General features: G+C 36.3%; 2 protein-coding genes across 3 annotated transcripts in view; one reads left to right on the top strand and one right to left on the bottom strand.

The window, feature by feature from the left end:
- LOC105217115 (protein sprint) overlaps positions 1-14,095 on the top strand; it is a 444,786-nt gene that overhangs the window by 30,815 nt on the left and 399,876 nt on the right. The gene's annotated exons all lie outside the window — the stretch shown is intronic.
- On the bottom strand, positions 299-5,698 carry LOC105217119 (uncharacterized). The gene is made up of 3 exons (XM_011191963.3): positions 5,383-5,698; positions 1,045-1,286; positions 299-970 (listed from the first exon to the last, which is right to left on the bottom strand). The coding sequence occupies exons 1-3, from the start codon at positions 5,643-5,645 to the stop codon at positions 345-347; spliced, it is 1,131 nt and encodes a 376-aa protein (XP_011190265.1). The 5' UTR covers positions 5,646-5,698; the 3' UTR covers positions 299-344.

Below are 14,095 nucleotides of genomic sequence, written 5' to 3'. Positions count from 1 at the left end.
CGGTTGAGTTTGGAAAGCAGTAAAGGGGTTTGCCTAATGCGCTTAACTTGCTGCAAAATTAAATAAAAGCAAGCGGTTTCAATAATGTGTATGTGTGTGAAACATATTATTTTATTGTATTTATTTCCTTTTTATGCTTATTTTATGTGTTTTCTTATGTTTTATCAAGATTTGGTATGTCTTTATTTGAGTATTTTCCTATCTAAGCGCAATCTCTTTCTTTTTTACTTCACAATTCAATCACAATGAAATTCGCTCGGCTGTGGCGTCTGTCAGCGAAGCGGGGGGTGAGAGTGAGAAAATTAAATTACGGTCTCTTCCAACTTCCTTTCGACTGGTTACTCCTACACACGTGCCTTGGTCCGCAGATGTTGTGCGCGATAAGCCATGTCTGCGCCGCCGGCAGCTTTCTTTGCCGACTTCGGCAGTTCACTACTCGGTGCTAATCCTGCTTTCACTGCTTGCAAAGTTCGCAAATCTCGACGTCGTCTTTTGCCCACCACCGTAGCGCCCACAGGCAAAGCAGACACTGTGCCCAATTGCAGTAGCAGTGGATTGCTGACCAGCGCTGCGGCGATGCCCAGCACTGCAGCGCTTGCGAGCGGTATGAGAAAGCTTTTAGCCAACAATGCCTTCTGCGACAGATCGTGGTGGCCCTTGTGTGCTGCGGTTTCGTGTGGCACTTCTGGATAGGTGTATGAGTACTCTCCACCGTGACCCGCATAGTGTCCGCTGCCCTTACCGCCGTACACATCGAATGGTATAGCGCCGGCCTCGGCGCTGTTGGCTCCGCCATAGTAGCCACTGTGACCGCTGGTGCCATAGTGTCCGCCGGTGTGTGTTGGGCCGTAGTCGATGTAGTGTCCGCCAGTTGTGTAGGGTCGTATGTCGTGATGACTGTAGTGGCCACCACCGCCGCCAGGTGCGTAACCCGAAGTTAGACCATGCACCTCGTTGCTGCCGTAAGGTTCTGGAAGCGAGGCGAGAGGAAAAGTGGTTAACTATTTGGGAGCTTTGAGTATGGATATAATGGGTACTACTTACTCACACTGATCCTGTCCTGTGCGCTTTGTCCGCGCAACTGCTGCCAACTGTTGAATGAATTCGCGAGCTGTTGGCTTGGATCATTGTTATGGTATTTTTTGTGTCCGGTGAGGTCTGGAAATGTGACGGGCTTAGAAATAAAGCTTGCTGTAACACTGTCGCGATTATGGTAAGGTGTATCTATTGAGGCTGAAGTCGAGCTAGATGCCGACGATGATGTCTTGCTGGTTGAACCCGGGCCTCTGCAAAGAGACAGTTTAATGCCAGTGAAAAAGTTTGATTGGAAATTGAAATGGAAAGATAAGAGCTTTTATGTTATATATCTATTATCTAACTCTTGCGCTCATTGAGAGAGTCGCAGACTGTACATATTTCTTTTATTTTAATATATGTACTTAGTTGAGTGTTATTCCATTTATTTTGTCAAAAATAGGTTGTCCTTCAAAGCTTTCAAAAAGCTTACTAATTACTAATGCTTTGTTCGCATTTGTCAACAGGAAATACCCGAGACACACATGTAGTAACAATACCATGATAAAAGTATTATGGTATTGTATTTACTACGTACATTGACACACATCGATTTGTAGTAAACTGAAATACCAACTTTGTTTCACAAACATGAGATATTTCAAAAAAATGTAAACAATAAATATTTACATATGTGTAATGGAGAAAGCAATTTTTAAAATTACAAAAAAATGGCAAAAATATGTATTTTCTGCACAAAAAACAAAAGTAGTTGAAATGTATCTTAAAAGCCCGTCGCTTACAGCCATCAAAATAAGGTGATACATGACCCTGGCGTTTGAAAAAAAAACTTGTGAAAATTTTTTATATTTTCCATTTTATTTATTTATTTATGAAAAGTCATTTTGACAAAATATTTTAAAGAGCTTTTGTATATAAGCTCTCTCCCACTTTTCTTACCTATTTTTAGCTGTGTTCAGTGAAATACCACAAAAAAATGTTGATATTGTTACCAGCAAAATACTACATTGCTCACATGGTAAAGTGCTAGTATTTGGTGACATACATCTGGTATTTGTATGAAAAATAGTATTGTTACTACATGTGTGTCTCGGGTATAAAAGCTTTCACTTCACTCATTCTATATAACGTTCTTTTGGTCTAAAGATTAAAAAATATTAATAATCGCATTTAAGGAGATCCAACATTGTGAAGTTTCATATCACATCGCTTAGAAAGTTTTTTGGGGTTCAAACTCTTAAGAAAGCTGTAAAGCATCACGTTTGAGGAGTTTAAGTTGTGGTTTTGCTTAGTTGAGAGCTATCGCAACTTGCATAACGTAGAAAGCTTTAATGGGTCTAAAAGCTCATGAAATCTGCTTAATGAATTAGAATATTGTAAAAACATGGAAAAATGTGTTTTACATTTTTTAAACTGAAGAAGATGCATCTTATATAACATTTGTAATTTATAACCGGTTTTTAAAAGTCACATATGTTGTATATAAAGTGTGTATGATATTCCATCCATTCTTCCAAACCATCTTAAACAAACCATAACCAAGTCACACCAATCTTCATTCAACCTTTTCAAGTTTCTTTCACACCTATATGCTCTCTTGAGGACTTATGCTATTAAAGAAATTCGATTTCACGTTTCCGTGGTCAAATGTGATAATGGCAAAGGGTGTCTGAGGGAGGGAGAGGTATATAAATAAATTGATTAAAAGAATTTGTGATTGAGCATATTTTATACATTTTATTGCGTTATCATTGTGTTTACTGTTACAAAAGACACCATTGAAAGACTATCCAAAGAACGTGACAAGGGAAAATGTGATAACAGTGTAAAGAGTGGACACATTTGGGGAGCCAAACAAAGCAACCATGCAAGTAAGGGGTTATCAAAGTGCCATGTCTCCTGGTCTCCTGTGTGCCATATATTATCACCGGGTTGGCTGGACTGGACATGACGCTGCACGTCTCGGCGTGGCTTTGCTTTGAGTATGTGACTCGCAGTTTTAAAATGCTGCCGGCCACGCGATGGCATGTATATATGTATGTATGTATGTGTGTGTCATAAAGGACATTTGCTAACACCGGTCAGCCGGGATCTGCGCCCACAAATGTTGCAAGGTTCACGGTGATTTTTTTGTTGCGAGTGTGGCTGTGTGCCCACCCACATGTTTTGTCACGCGTGTTCATAATTTGTCGCATTGTTGCTTTAGCCTTTGGCTTTTTTGTCGAGCATAGGGGATTATAAATTGCAACAACAACAAGGACTAGCTGTAGAAAATAAAAGTGAAAACGACAAATTGCTGAACTTCAGGCAAACCCCTGCCCAAATGTGCTTGGACATGCAACATATGCTTGGCTTGAGCAATTCATATATACACAACAACAAAAATAACTAGAAGGTTATTTTTGTGTGTAGGTACAGCTGCCTGATGATGTAGCCTCTAATGGGTATTAAGGTGTTAGCTTTCATTGCTACTCACTATTTCGTTCTTCTTGTTGTTGTTATATTTTTAGGTTATGTTGTTCCGCATTTTTCATAAAATGTGGTTTGTCGCATTTTTGGTCGAATGTACATAAATGTTTTGCGCTTTATTTCGCTTGACATTTTTAAATGTTTCCTCACCAGCAGCGCTGCTACCTAATCCACTTTGCTATAAGCTTTACTACAGCTACTCTTTTGTACCGTTATAAATAGCAATGAAGAAGCTAGGAGGTATAGTTTACCATAAAAAATAAAAGAATATGAGATCAGTAAATATTTACATTTTTGTACGTCTGCCAACTTTTACTTTTATCTGAAAAAGCTTTAGAATTTTTTATCAAATATAAAGAGCAAAGAAATGTATTAAAATTTGGGCGGTCAGCCAAAATGCATACTCTAATGACTGATTTATTTCTTCATTTCATTTTTAAATGTTCTACGAAATGCGCTACCAAGCTTTGACTTTAACGTGTGGTGTCTTGTCTTTATATGCTTTAAATATAAATATAGTTTCCCGGTTCGAGGTCAGTACGTCGCTGATGCTTATTTATACATATGTATACCATAAATATATACGGTTGCTTCCCTATACAGGTTTCTTTGATCTTATGTATCTACGTATTTTCTTAACTCAATCTAAAGACTAGAGATAAATTTCGAATCCAGAGACCAGCTTTATTTTAAGGCAATAACTGACGGGTAAGACTATTTTATTATATCTCCTGTAGAAAATCGGGTGTATATAATATAACTACTGTAAACCGGGACCCGTAACCCAATATAACGGACTTTAATTTATACCCGACCAACTGCTCTTCAGCATGCCGAAAAAATATTATACTCTGCTTCAAGTACACAATGCTTTGCAACTAATGAGGAAAGATCTGTTATTCCAGTTCTGGGGGTGATTTTATATCGGTCACAATAATAACAAACTATTAAGTACTGAGGCACTGACCCAACCAATGGCTATTCTCAATTCCTTCAATTTACATAGACTCTATTATCATAAACTCCAAAGGAGCCCTCATTTTAAAAACTCCAACTATTTTAGTTGCTAGAAGTGAATCCAATATTTTCACTATATTATCATTTCAACAAATACTCTGAACTTCTGCAACGGATTTAACATCGCCGTAATCCAGATGTTAGCCGAAAGCTTTGTTGATTAAATTGCACTTTACCCTGAACAGCCTTACATATTTTGGAAGCTTCGAAGTGCCGTGTGTTTACTCAATTGGCGTGTTTACTCAATTACAGATGACCCTGAAAACAGGTGTAGATCGTTTCCCAAAGAAAGTAAAAATTCATGTTATGAACTAATCAGACCTGTTAAGTTCATCTCTAAAGCATCGGAGATGGTTGAAAAGATGTATATGTCACCGTTTCTAATTTTTGACTTAAAAGGAAAATAATAAATAAATTGTTAACGTTGTGTTTGAAGGAGGTTGCGTTTATAAGGGTTCAAATTTTTGTGCAATCCGAGGATCTCATGGTGTATAATTAGGTGCAATGAGACTAATATCGAATATAGTGTGGCCACTTGCGAGTTCTTGGCCTTTTATTTTCAATTAATCGCCAACTAACCGAGCATATACTATAATATAAGTTAAGAACTCTATAGGACGAAATTAAGTACTGACGCGAAGGTAGTGTACTAAACAGCCCATAACAGTTCTACTTGCACAGAATATTTTACTGCGAACTCACAATCTTGCAAGTCGTAAATGATAAGCCCGTTATTTTTGAAGAAAATTTGAGAAGCCTGTGTTATATAATAATATATGTATGTATGTGTTTGACTTTCATACTTTTAGAAAATTTTAGATCCTCAAACTAGTCGGGAATGCTTTGAGTACAACAACCCACCTATAAAATTCTGGTGGTGTATCATAACTTTTGGCTGCCGCCGAGCTTGAAGTTGACAAATCATTCACTTTTATATTCCTTTTAATATAACCATCTGTTTGCCTCGAAGAACCCGAACCAAGGGACGTTGATTGATCTGGTTTAGATGTAACGGCAGCTGATGTCGAAGCGCGATCTATCGCACGAGTTGTTGAAATGCTGAACAACACTAAAACTATCACTATAGTCTTAGGTGTTGTTGTAAAATTTAGATAACGAAACATTTTTGAAAATAACAACGCGAACACGAAATCATATGATATTTTATCCTTTGATGTTTTCTATTACCGTTATATGATTTAAACACGAATATTTGTTTAACTACGACCACAGCGCACATCAACTTGTTAACTAAAGGCTTCGCTTTTGCGTGCAGTGTCTTTTATAAGAAAGTCATTGACTTGGTGTTTTTATTTTTGTTTCTTATGTTACGTATTGTTGTTTTTTGGTTTGCTTTAATGATTTCATTATATCGCTTATGTTGTTGTAGTAGTTGTTGTCATCACTGCTGTTGAGGACAATTTAAGCCTCAAATTGTTGGGTTGTAAAAGAAAAATGTGTTGAAGAAGAGGGTTTCTGTGCTCTCAGTGAAGGCACAGTGTGCTTTAGGTGGGTAATTCTCACATAAAACTAATGAAGAAGGTAAATACGAAGCAAAGACAGTTTGTGAGGAGTATTCAAATATTGGTTAGTCAAAGTCTATTTACTTAATAGTAGTCATCATGAAAATAGTTCAATCAACTAAGTTTTAAGGCTCAACTCATCAAATACACCCTTTCTTTAAATTCCATGGTCCTTTATATGGTGCTCTCCATTAAAATTAGATAGCTTAACCGGTGTGAAATCGGAAGCCTTTGCTATCATTTATGCAATAATTTTTTGGAACGTTTTTTCGCTGACAGAGGGAATGTGTTTTCCGTTGAACACTGATGTGTGCTTTGAGCAGCAGTTCTGTCAGAATGGTTCTTATGAGTATTGCCAAAGCTCGAGAGTATCGGGAGTTACAGTGATCATTCTCAAGGCAGAATTACGTATGTATATACGCCACACGTAATGTTACAAATGAGCTTTTACGTGAAACTTGATAACGTTGAAATGGGTTTTAAGCTTACGGGTTACAATACGAACGAACCCAGAGTTTTATTTTTTGAAAATGCTCGGGTCGGTTAGGTTGATCCCCTAAAATCGCTAAATGCTAAAACACCTAAGCCTCACATAAACTGTCCTATTTGAACACAATATTTTCCCTTTCCTAAAAATTATTTTGTATTTGCACCCACTGTGCCTCTAAGTTATGCTAATCTTTATTCGTTCCTTATTCTCTTCGCAATTGTTAGATTACATGGCAAAGTAAATATTAGTGGCAGCGAATACGCATTTGTCGTCATCGCCTGCAATTAGTGACGCTAACTCAATTGACTAACCACCAACAAGCGCAACCAACAACAAAACAACATAAATTATTAAATAAAAATAAGTGTGCGCGCTGTAATTTCAAATTGTAGGTGCATTTTCATAATTCAATCATTTCACTTTTCATTCAAATACATATGTATGTAAGTGCTAGTCAAGATAACACTGGCGCTTGACAAATATTTTATTTAGTTGCAAATAAAACGCTTGAAACATAGTGTTGCATGAAGAAGTTGAAATATTTGCCTGCAACATGGTGTTGGTGTTGCCAACGAAGCGTGAAATGTCACTTAATTTGAAGCGCGAACAACATATTTCATTTTAGCTTTTATAGTACTAGAAGTTAGGTCACTATAAATTTGTTATATCCCAGCTAACAGTAATATTAAATTGATCGCTAGCAATAGTCAAAGAATTCTCATATGGGTAATCTATACCTTATATTGGATCTGTGTGACTTCTATAGTACAGAGACAGAAATAAACTACAGAATAAGACTTTTCCCCAAGATGTTGCTTGCTTGAAACAGATCATTTTCAGGAACTTCGTATATGTTAGACTATAGAGAAGAACCAGTCATCGATAATATAGCGTCAACTAATAACTTTGTTGAGTCTTTTCTCCGGAATGATATCGTTAAAGACAAGACAAGGCTGACCTACTATTTATACAGACGCGACACAGAACATGCTGATAAATTAACCCGGCATGAAACAGTAACAACATTTGTAAGAAGATGATGATGCTTATAGACTGACATTCTTTTTATGGAGGTTCGAATATTGGACTGGTTGTCCATATAATAAAATGAGGGGTTAAGCAACATTACATGTAGTCAAAGTGTCTCGAGAGTTTTTTAATTCGGAGATTGATTTTTAAGGGGCAATGGCCTAAAAAAGGTGATTTTTGGGAATTTTTATTAAAAAAAAATACTTTATCAATTATTTCAAAATTTTAAGAATATATGTATTTATACATCTTTCAAGAATATACGTGAAATTTTAGAAGAAAAAAATTATATATTTTTTAAGTTATAGTCGAAACGGTACGGCACGAAAAAAAGGTCCTTCACTGCTGCAGTGATTCTGGCCTTCTCCGTGGATGAAATCTAAAAAAAAAATTTCCTTAAACTAGATAATATTGTCTGTACAATGACCTACGATATAAAATTGACAATATGGTGGCGTTTTAAAAAAGTAGTCCAATTTTACTCAAAATTTTGGTCGTTTTTGGCCTACCAAAATTCGATTTTTTGATCAGATCAGGACTGAAATTAAAAAGTTATAAGACAGTTCGAAGTTGTTATCGGCCCCAAGTGCAACCACATTAACATCAGATGGAAATTACAAGGAAGGAAAGCTATATCGTCTTGGTTTGGTAATTAATTTTGGGTAGCATTTGATTCTAATTCCGTATACATGTTTTCGTGTTTGTTGGGTAATCTTGACTAGGCTTCCAAGTACCAATACCTTTACTGATAATGCAACTGTTTATGTGCGCGCATTATATATTTATGTTGTCTTTGAGTGTGGCAATCATTTTGCGCCGTCGCTAATTAAATAGTTATACAGAAACAATGAAAGACAATTTGAAAAATTATGTTGCAACATTGAATTGTTGTGACAGTTGAAAATTTTTGCGAGCTTTGGTACTTAAGTATTTAATATTTTAATAATATTTCAAAACAATTTAAATAATTATTTACTTATGTATATGTGCACTGAAGTACTCATATTTTTTGTGTTCACACATTTCTTCTTTTGACAACGAGGTTTAAAAAGGTGTTAAATGAGTAAATCATGTGAATTCTTCAACGAGTGTGTTTAAGTTTGAATTTGTTTACAGGAGACAACTAGTCACGAAGCTTTAAATACAATAGATTAAGTTGTTAACTTTGCTTAAAATTATAAAATTGCTTAAATCTGTAAGGTCGCCAGAAATAAAATAAAATTTCCGTAGGAGTTTTATTCAAACATAAATAAAACCTTTATAAAATCTGACAAATATGACCAATTTGGTAGACCTTCAACCATATTATTCTTTATTTAACCGCGTATACCTTGAAATACACTTCAGGAACAGGTAAATAATGCTTTGCTGATTGTCTAATATATATATATTTGGCGTTGGAACCGCTTTAAGCGATTACGAACGCGCCACTCATTCCTCCTTTTTGCTTTTTGGCTGAAAACTGGAAACACAAAGTGACGCCAGGTCGCTTTTCCCCTGATCTTTACAACGGAATGGAGGTCTTCCTGGGCTTCCACCAGCGGGTACTGCATCGAACACTTTCAAAGCTGGAGTGTATTCATCCATTCGTACATCATGACCTAGCCAGCGTAGCCGCTGTCTTTTTATTCGCTGAACTATGTTACTGTCATCATATACATCGTACAGCTCATCGTTGAAAGACCTGATTGTCTTAAGTGGTATTATTAAAGCTTTTTATCGAGGGTCTCTTTAGTTCAGTGAAATACATTATTATTTGCCACTATTTACTACTGGAATTACTGTGGATAATTATTATATATATCTTGAAAATCTCTCTCTCTCTCTCTTGGCAAATAGATTCTCTGTGACCTAATTATATTATTCATTAGTTATAGTTTTTTGGCATTGTAGGACAGACTTTCTTCCCATAGCGTCAGAACTCCAAATAATATAACTTCTAAATTTCGAAATAAAATACATATTTGAGAAGTATCCTTAAATAATTATACTCTCCCAACAAAGTTGCTAAAGAGAGTATAACAGTTTTGTTAACATAACGGTTGTTTGTAGCTAAACGAGTTAGATAAATGGTAATATATACCAAAGTGATCAGGATGAAGAGTAAAGCTCAAATCAGGATGTGTGTCTGTCCGTCCGTGCAAGCTGTAACTTGAGTAAAAATTAAGATATCTTAATTAAACTTGGACAACTGCCACGCTCACAAAATGGCGATAACCGAAAAGCTATAAAGAGATATAACTAAGCTATAAATTAAGCTATGAAATTTTGAACAAAGAATTGTTCTAGGAAGGGGCATATTTGGATGTAATTTTTTTGGGAAAGTTGACGTGACCCCGCCCCCTACTAAGGTTTTTTTGTACATATCTCGTAAACTACTTGAGCTATATCAACGAAACTCTCAGAAGTCGTTTTCACCAGGCGTTTCCTTATGAAGTCCAAAAATGGAGGAAATCGTATTATAACCACGCCTATTTCCATGCAAAGATTATGTTGAAAACTACTAAAAATGCTTTAATGCAGTAACAAAACCCACCAGAAAGTACAGACGAGTTGCACTCAAAATGGTATACAAAATTTTAAATGGACGTGTTTCCGCCCACTTATGGGTAAAAAACCATATCTTCGAAACTACTCCACCAATTTTAATGAAATTCGGTTCATAATAACGGCTTCCCAATGATAAGTTATGCAAATTAGCCAAATCGGTTCACAACCACGCCTACTTCCCATATACAAGAACTTTGAAGTCGATCTGAATCGTTAACTTTACAATATGTAAAGTAAGCACTAGTAAATATATCCGAACAGAACTTTGCACAAATACTAAAGGCAGTAGTGTGGCATCGCTCTTCTAAAAATCGCCAAAATCGGACCATAAGTATTCAAGGTCTCATATATCGAACATGATACTATACTATTATAAAGAGGAAAGATTTGTGTGTATGTTTGTAGTGAATAAACTCAAAAACTACTGTGCCGATTGCAAAAATTCTTTCACCATTGGAAAGCTACATTCACCCTGAGTAACATAGGCTCCAATTATTGCAAGAATCTAAACTTTCTGGAAGTAGTTCCCAGGTGAGGTTATCAAAAATACTCTGTAATGGAGAATCTTAATCTGAAATTGTAAATCGTCTTGCAAGTCATTCTCTTCGCTTCGTAATCGCGTGCCAGAGAGTCGAGTAACGAGCGCTTGCAGGACAAAATTTTGAAACCTCTCACGGCCGCGCTTGGAGTCGATTACGGAGCGTGTGCAGCGGCTTGAAGAACAAAATATTAGAAATATACGAGCTCGCACTGGGGCGTCGAACTCTGAGCGTTCCTAACACCTTCATAATCAGAGAGAATGATAACAGTCACCAAAGACTAGAGCTCGTAATCAAGTTTTAGCTCATTGCAAATAAAATATAATTTCATTTTCGAATTTTCCTTATTTCACTTTTTTAAAATGAACCCACGCAAGAAAAGGGAAAGTACATACATACATATGTATGGGAGAGTATGTAAAAACTTGTAACTTTTGAAATGCTTGTTTAAACCTGTGCGAAGCCGGAGCGGTCTTTTAGTAAGACATAATTAAAGATTTCCCAATGGTTTTCCCATTGAGTTTTTTCTGAAAAATATATTGAAATATTTCGGTACTTGCTGCCGTGTTATCCGATAATTAGTGGGACCATCTACAAATTCTAAGCCGACTTCAGAGAATATGACGTATTTTATAGGTATTTTTTTCATGCATGTATATATAATGTCAAGGTACGACTACTACTAAACACTGGGTCAAATTAGTTCTTATCAACTAAACACTACGTGCCGAGTTGCTGAGTAACGTCTTATCTTAAAAATACATCTAAACTTTAATCATAACAATGTTTGAACAAACTTTTTGAGAAAATTTCAGGTGAACACTTTTCGAACCAAAAATTATTAGTTTGAAAAATTCCTACAAAACGGATGTCATGTGGATTATGAAATAAGTCCAGACGAGTTACGTCGACGTCGACGCCAATCATATTCAACTATGTTGATACTGACTACACCTTTGGGTAGGGTTTCTGGAGCTCACCATAGAGTTAGTTAGTTAATGTGAGAGGATAAATACGTATCCTATTATTTGATTTAAGCTTTCAAAAATACCAGAAGAGATAGAAAAATAGAAGAAGTGAATGAAGTCTTATGAAGCTATATTTAAAATAATGGATCCGCATTAGTTTTGGTATTTACCTTTCTCCGGATTCAGGCAGAACGTAAGCCGAACAAATCTGAATTTGTGTCCAAGCCAGGGACTATCGAATCGGTATCATTCTTCAACAAGATTTTGTAATTTTTTTTCCAGAACAACAACTATAAAAGATATTAATAGACAATGATTTACTATTATTTAAGCAAATCCAAAGCTATATTTATTTGAAATAAAATCCACAAAAAAGAGTCTACACTTTAAATTTTCATGCAGAGTTTTCAAAAGAAATCATTAGTATGCACGGCATAAATCTTCGGTTGTGTATCTACAATTAATTTCCACCGCGAATACTCCTTTTGAGGCGACTTTTTTACACTTGAGTGATGGCAGAAAAACGAAAAAAGATATAAAAAGATGCTAGTACAAAGAGGCTATAGTGTGAGCACCGCAAATAAGCCACATATTTTTTTCTGCTTCTCCAAATTTCCATTTTCTTCTGCAACAATCAAAGTGTCTGTGTGGCTTTTGTTGCGTTACACTCAGGAGTGCGAGTACGACTATTGAAATAATGCAACTGTACTGTTGGCAACAATGTCTTACACACCAGCACTGCTCCTCAGCTTCGCAAGCTCAGTTCGCAGCTGTCATTGTCTGCTTGCAGCAACTTAAATAAGCACAGTTAGTTGCTGCGCGCCGCTGATTATATTCATACACAATTACCGGTGGTGTTGTGGAGAGAGGAGGTGTGTGCTCCCTGCTTAGTTCGCTCACCCTTTTTGCATACCGCACACAATTGTGGCCTGCAAATCCTTTCTTCAATGTCAGTTTATTCGTGTGTGTGCTTTCAGTTGCAAATACATAAGTAGCATGCTGTCGCGCGCCTGGAATGCTGCTAAACATTTTTAGTTGCCCTTGTACTCCGTAGCTTGTGCATTTTTCTGCTTCTTCCCGGGCTTAACTCTCAACGCCTGCCTTTTGTTGCTGTTCTTTTTTGTTAAATTGCAGCGATTTGTTAACCTGACATTGGCATTGAAAGCTGCGGCTGCGGCTGCGGCTGTGGCTGCCTCCAGCTCCAGCCAACTGATTCGCCCAAAATTAGAGTTGAACTTTCGGTTGGAGTTGAGTTTTGACTTTCCGTTGTTGTTGCATACACACACTCTCAAACAATTTGCTTGCAGCACTCTCTTACTACTTTCCAGCTTTTCACTTTTCTAATGCGTCGCTTTCATTGCAGCACATTTTTGTTGTTGTCTTTTGTGGGCATTGTTTTCCTGCCTGTACTTGTGTGCTTTCGGCGCAAGTGGGGCGTAATGCATATAAATGTGTTTAATTCGCTGACATTAAACTGACAGCAGTGAAAGGATGAAGCATTTCTGGTATCTATTTAGGTTTGTCTGTGAAAATAATCAATGCATTCGGGGAAAAATGTGCGAAATATTTCATTCATTTGAAAACAAGAGAGAGAATTTTGTTCTTCGAAAGGCGTAATTAAAGAAAGCATTAAAATTTCCACACGATTTCACAATACTCCGCAGACTTCTATCTCCCATCAAAATCAATTTTTCATATTTTATCTCGTGTTAAAATGAATTCATTAGTCTTCTCCTCCACTTCTTCAATGCCAGAATAATTGCATTGTTTAGCATTAAATTTTTTGAATAATTGTACTTCTTTCATAGAAAGTGAGTTATTTTTCTGCTTCCGTTGATGTCAAAGTTTTGCTTTTAGTTCTTATATTTAGTGATAAATTCGTAGCACTCAAAACTACTTATCCCTACTCAGTTCTGCAGTCTTACTTTTGATTTTGACAATACTTAACTCTGAAAGCTTTAAAGCTTAATAGAGATTTTTGATAATCATTAAACTATTTCTTAGTTGAGAGAAAACAGACGACCCTTTATATTTGTAATTCCGGTTGTAAGTTCTTAAATAATATAGATCTTTAGTCGACTTTGGAACTAAACGACAAACTTTAGAATTGATTCCATACCAAAACAGACATACGAGCATCTTATATACTCATCATTGCTGCTTATTTTCATGCAATTTGTCGGACTGAAACTTAATGAAATTTAATTCAGACTAGATAAGAAAGCGAAGTGAATGGGTCTTGTAGTGAGCGAGGGCAAGACGAAATATCTCTTGTCATCAAAAAAACACGTCCTGGTTCTCACGTCACTGTAGATAATTTTGTCTAAATTGGAATCAGCATCAACAACACAACATAACTTCAGACTTAAAATCAAATACAGAATCACTTTTGCCAACAGGTCCTACTTTGGATTGATGAGACAGCACTAGGAGTTTCCTAGAGAAACGTTTTCGGGAAAATGTATAGTCCTATGC

Source organism: Zeugodacus cucurbitae, chromosome 5 (genome assembly GCF_028554725.1).
Source record: "Zeugodacus cucurbitae isolate PBARC_wt_2022May chromosome 5, idZeuCucr1.2, whole genome shotgun sequence".
NCBI lineage: Eukaryota > Metazoa > Arthropoda > Insecta > Diptera > Tephritidae > Zeugodacus > Zeugodacus cucurbitae.
The sequence above is the reverse complement of the archived record's forward strand: the minus strand, read 5'-3'. Positions and strand labels throughout refer to the sequence as shown.

Coding starts and splice junctions, on each gene's coding strand:
- LOC105217119 (XM_011191963.3), bottom strand. CDS start 5,645: ATGTTTCGTTATCTAAATTTTACAACAACACCTAAGACTATAGTGATA. Junction 1,287..5,382: donor ACACCACCAGAATTTTATAG/GTGGGTTGTTGT, acceptor GTCTCTTTGCAG/AGGCCCGGGTTCAACCAGCA. Junction 971..1,044: donor ACAGGACAGGATCAGTGTGA/GTAAGTAGTACC, acceptor CCTCGCTTCCAG/AACCTTACGGCAGCAACGAG.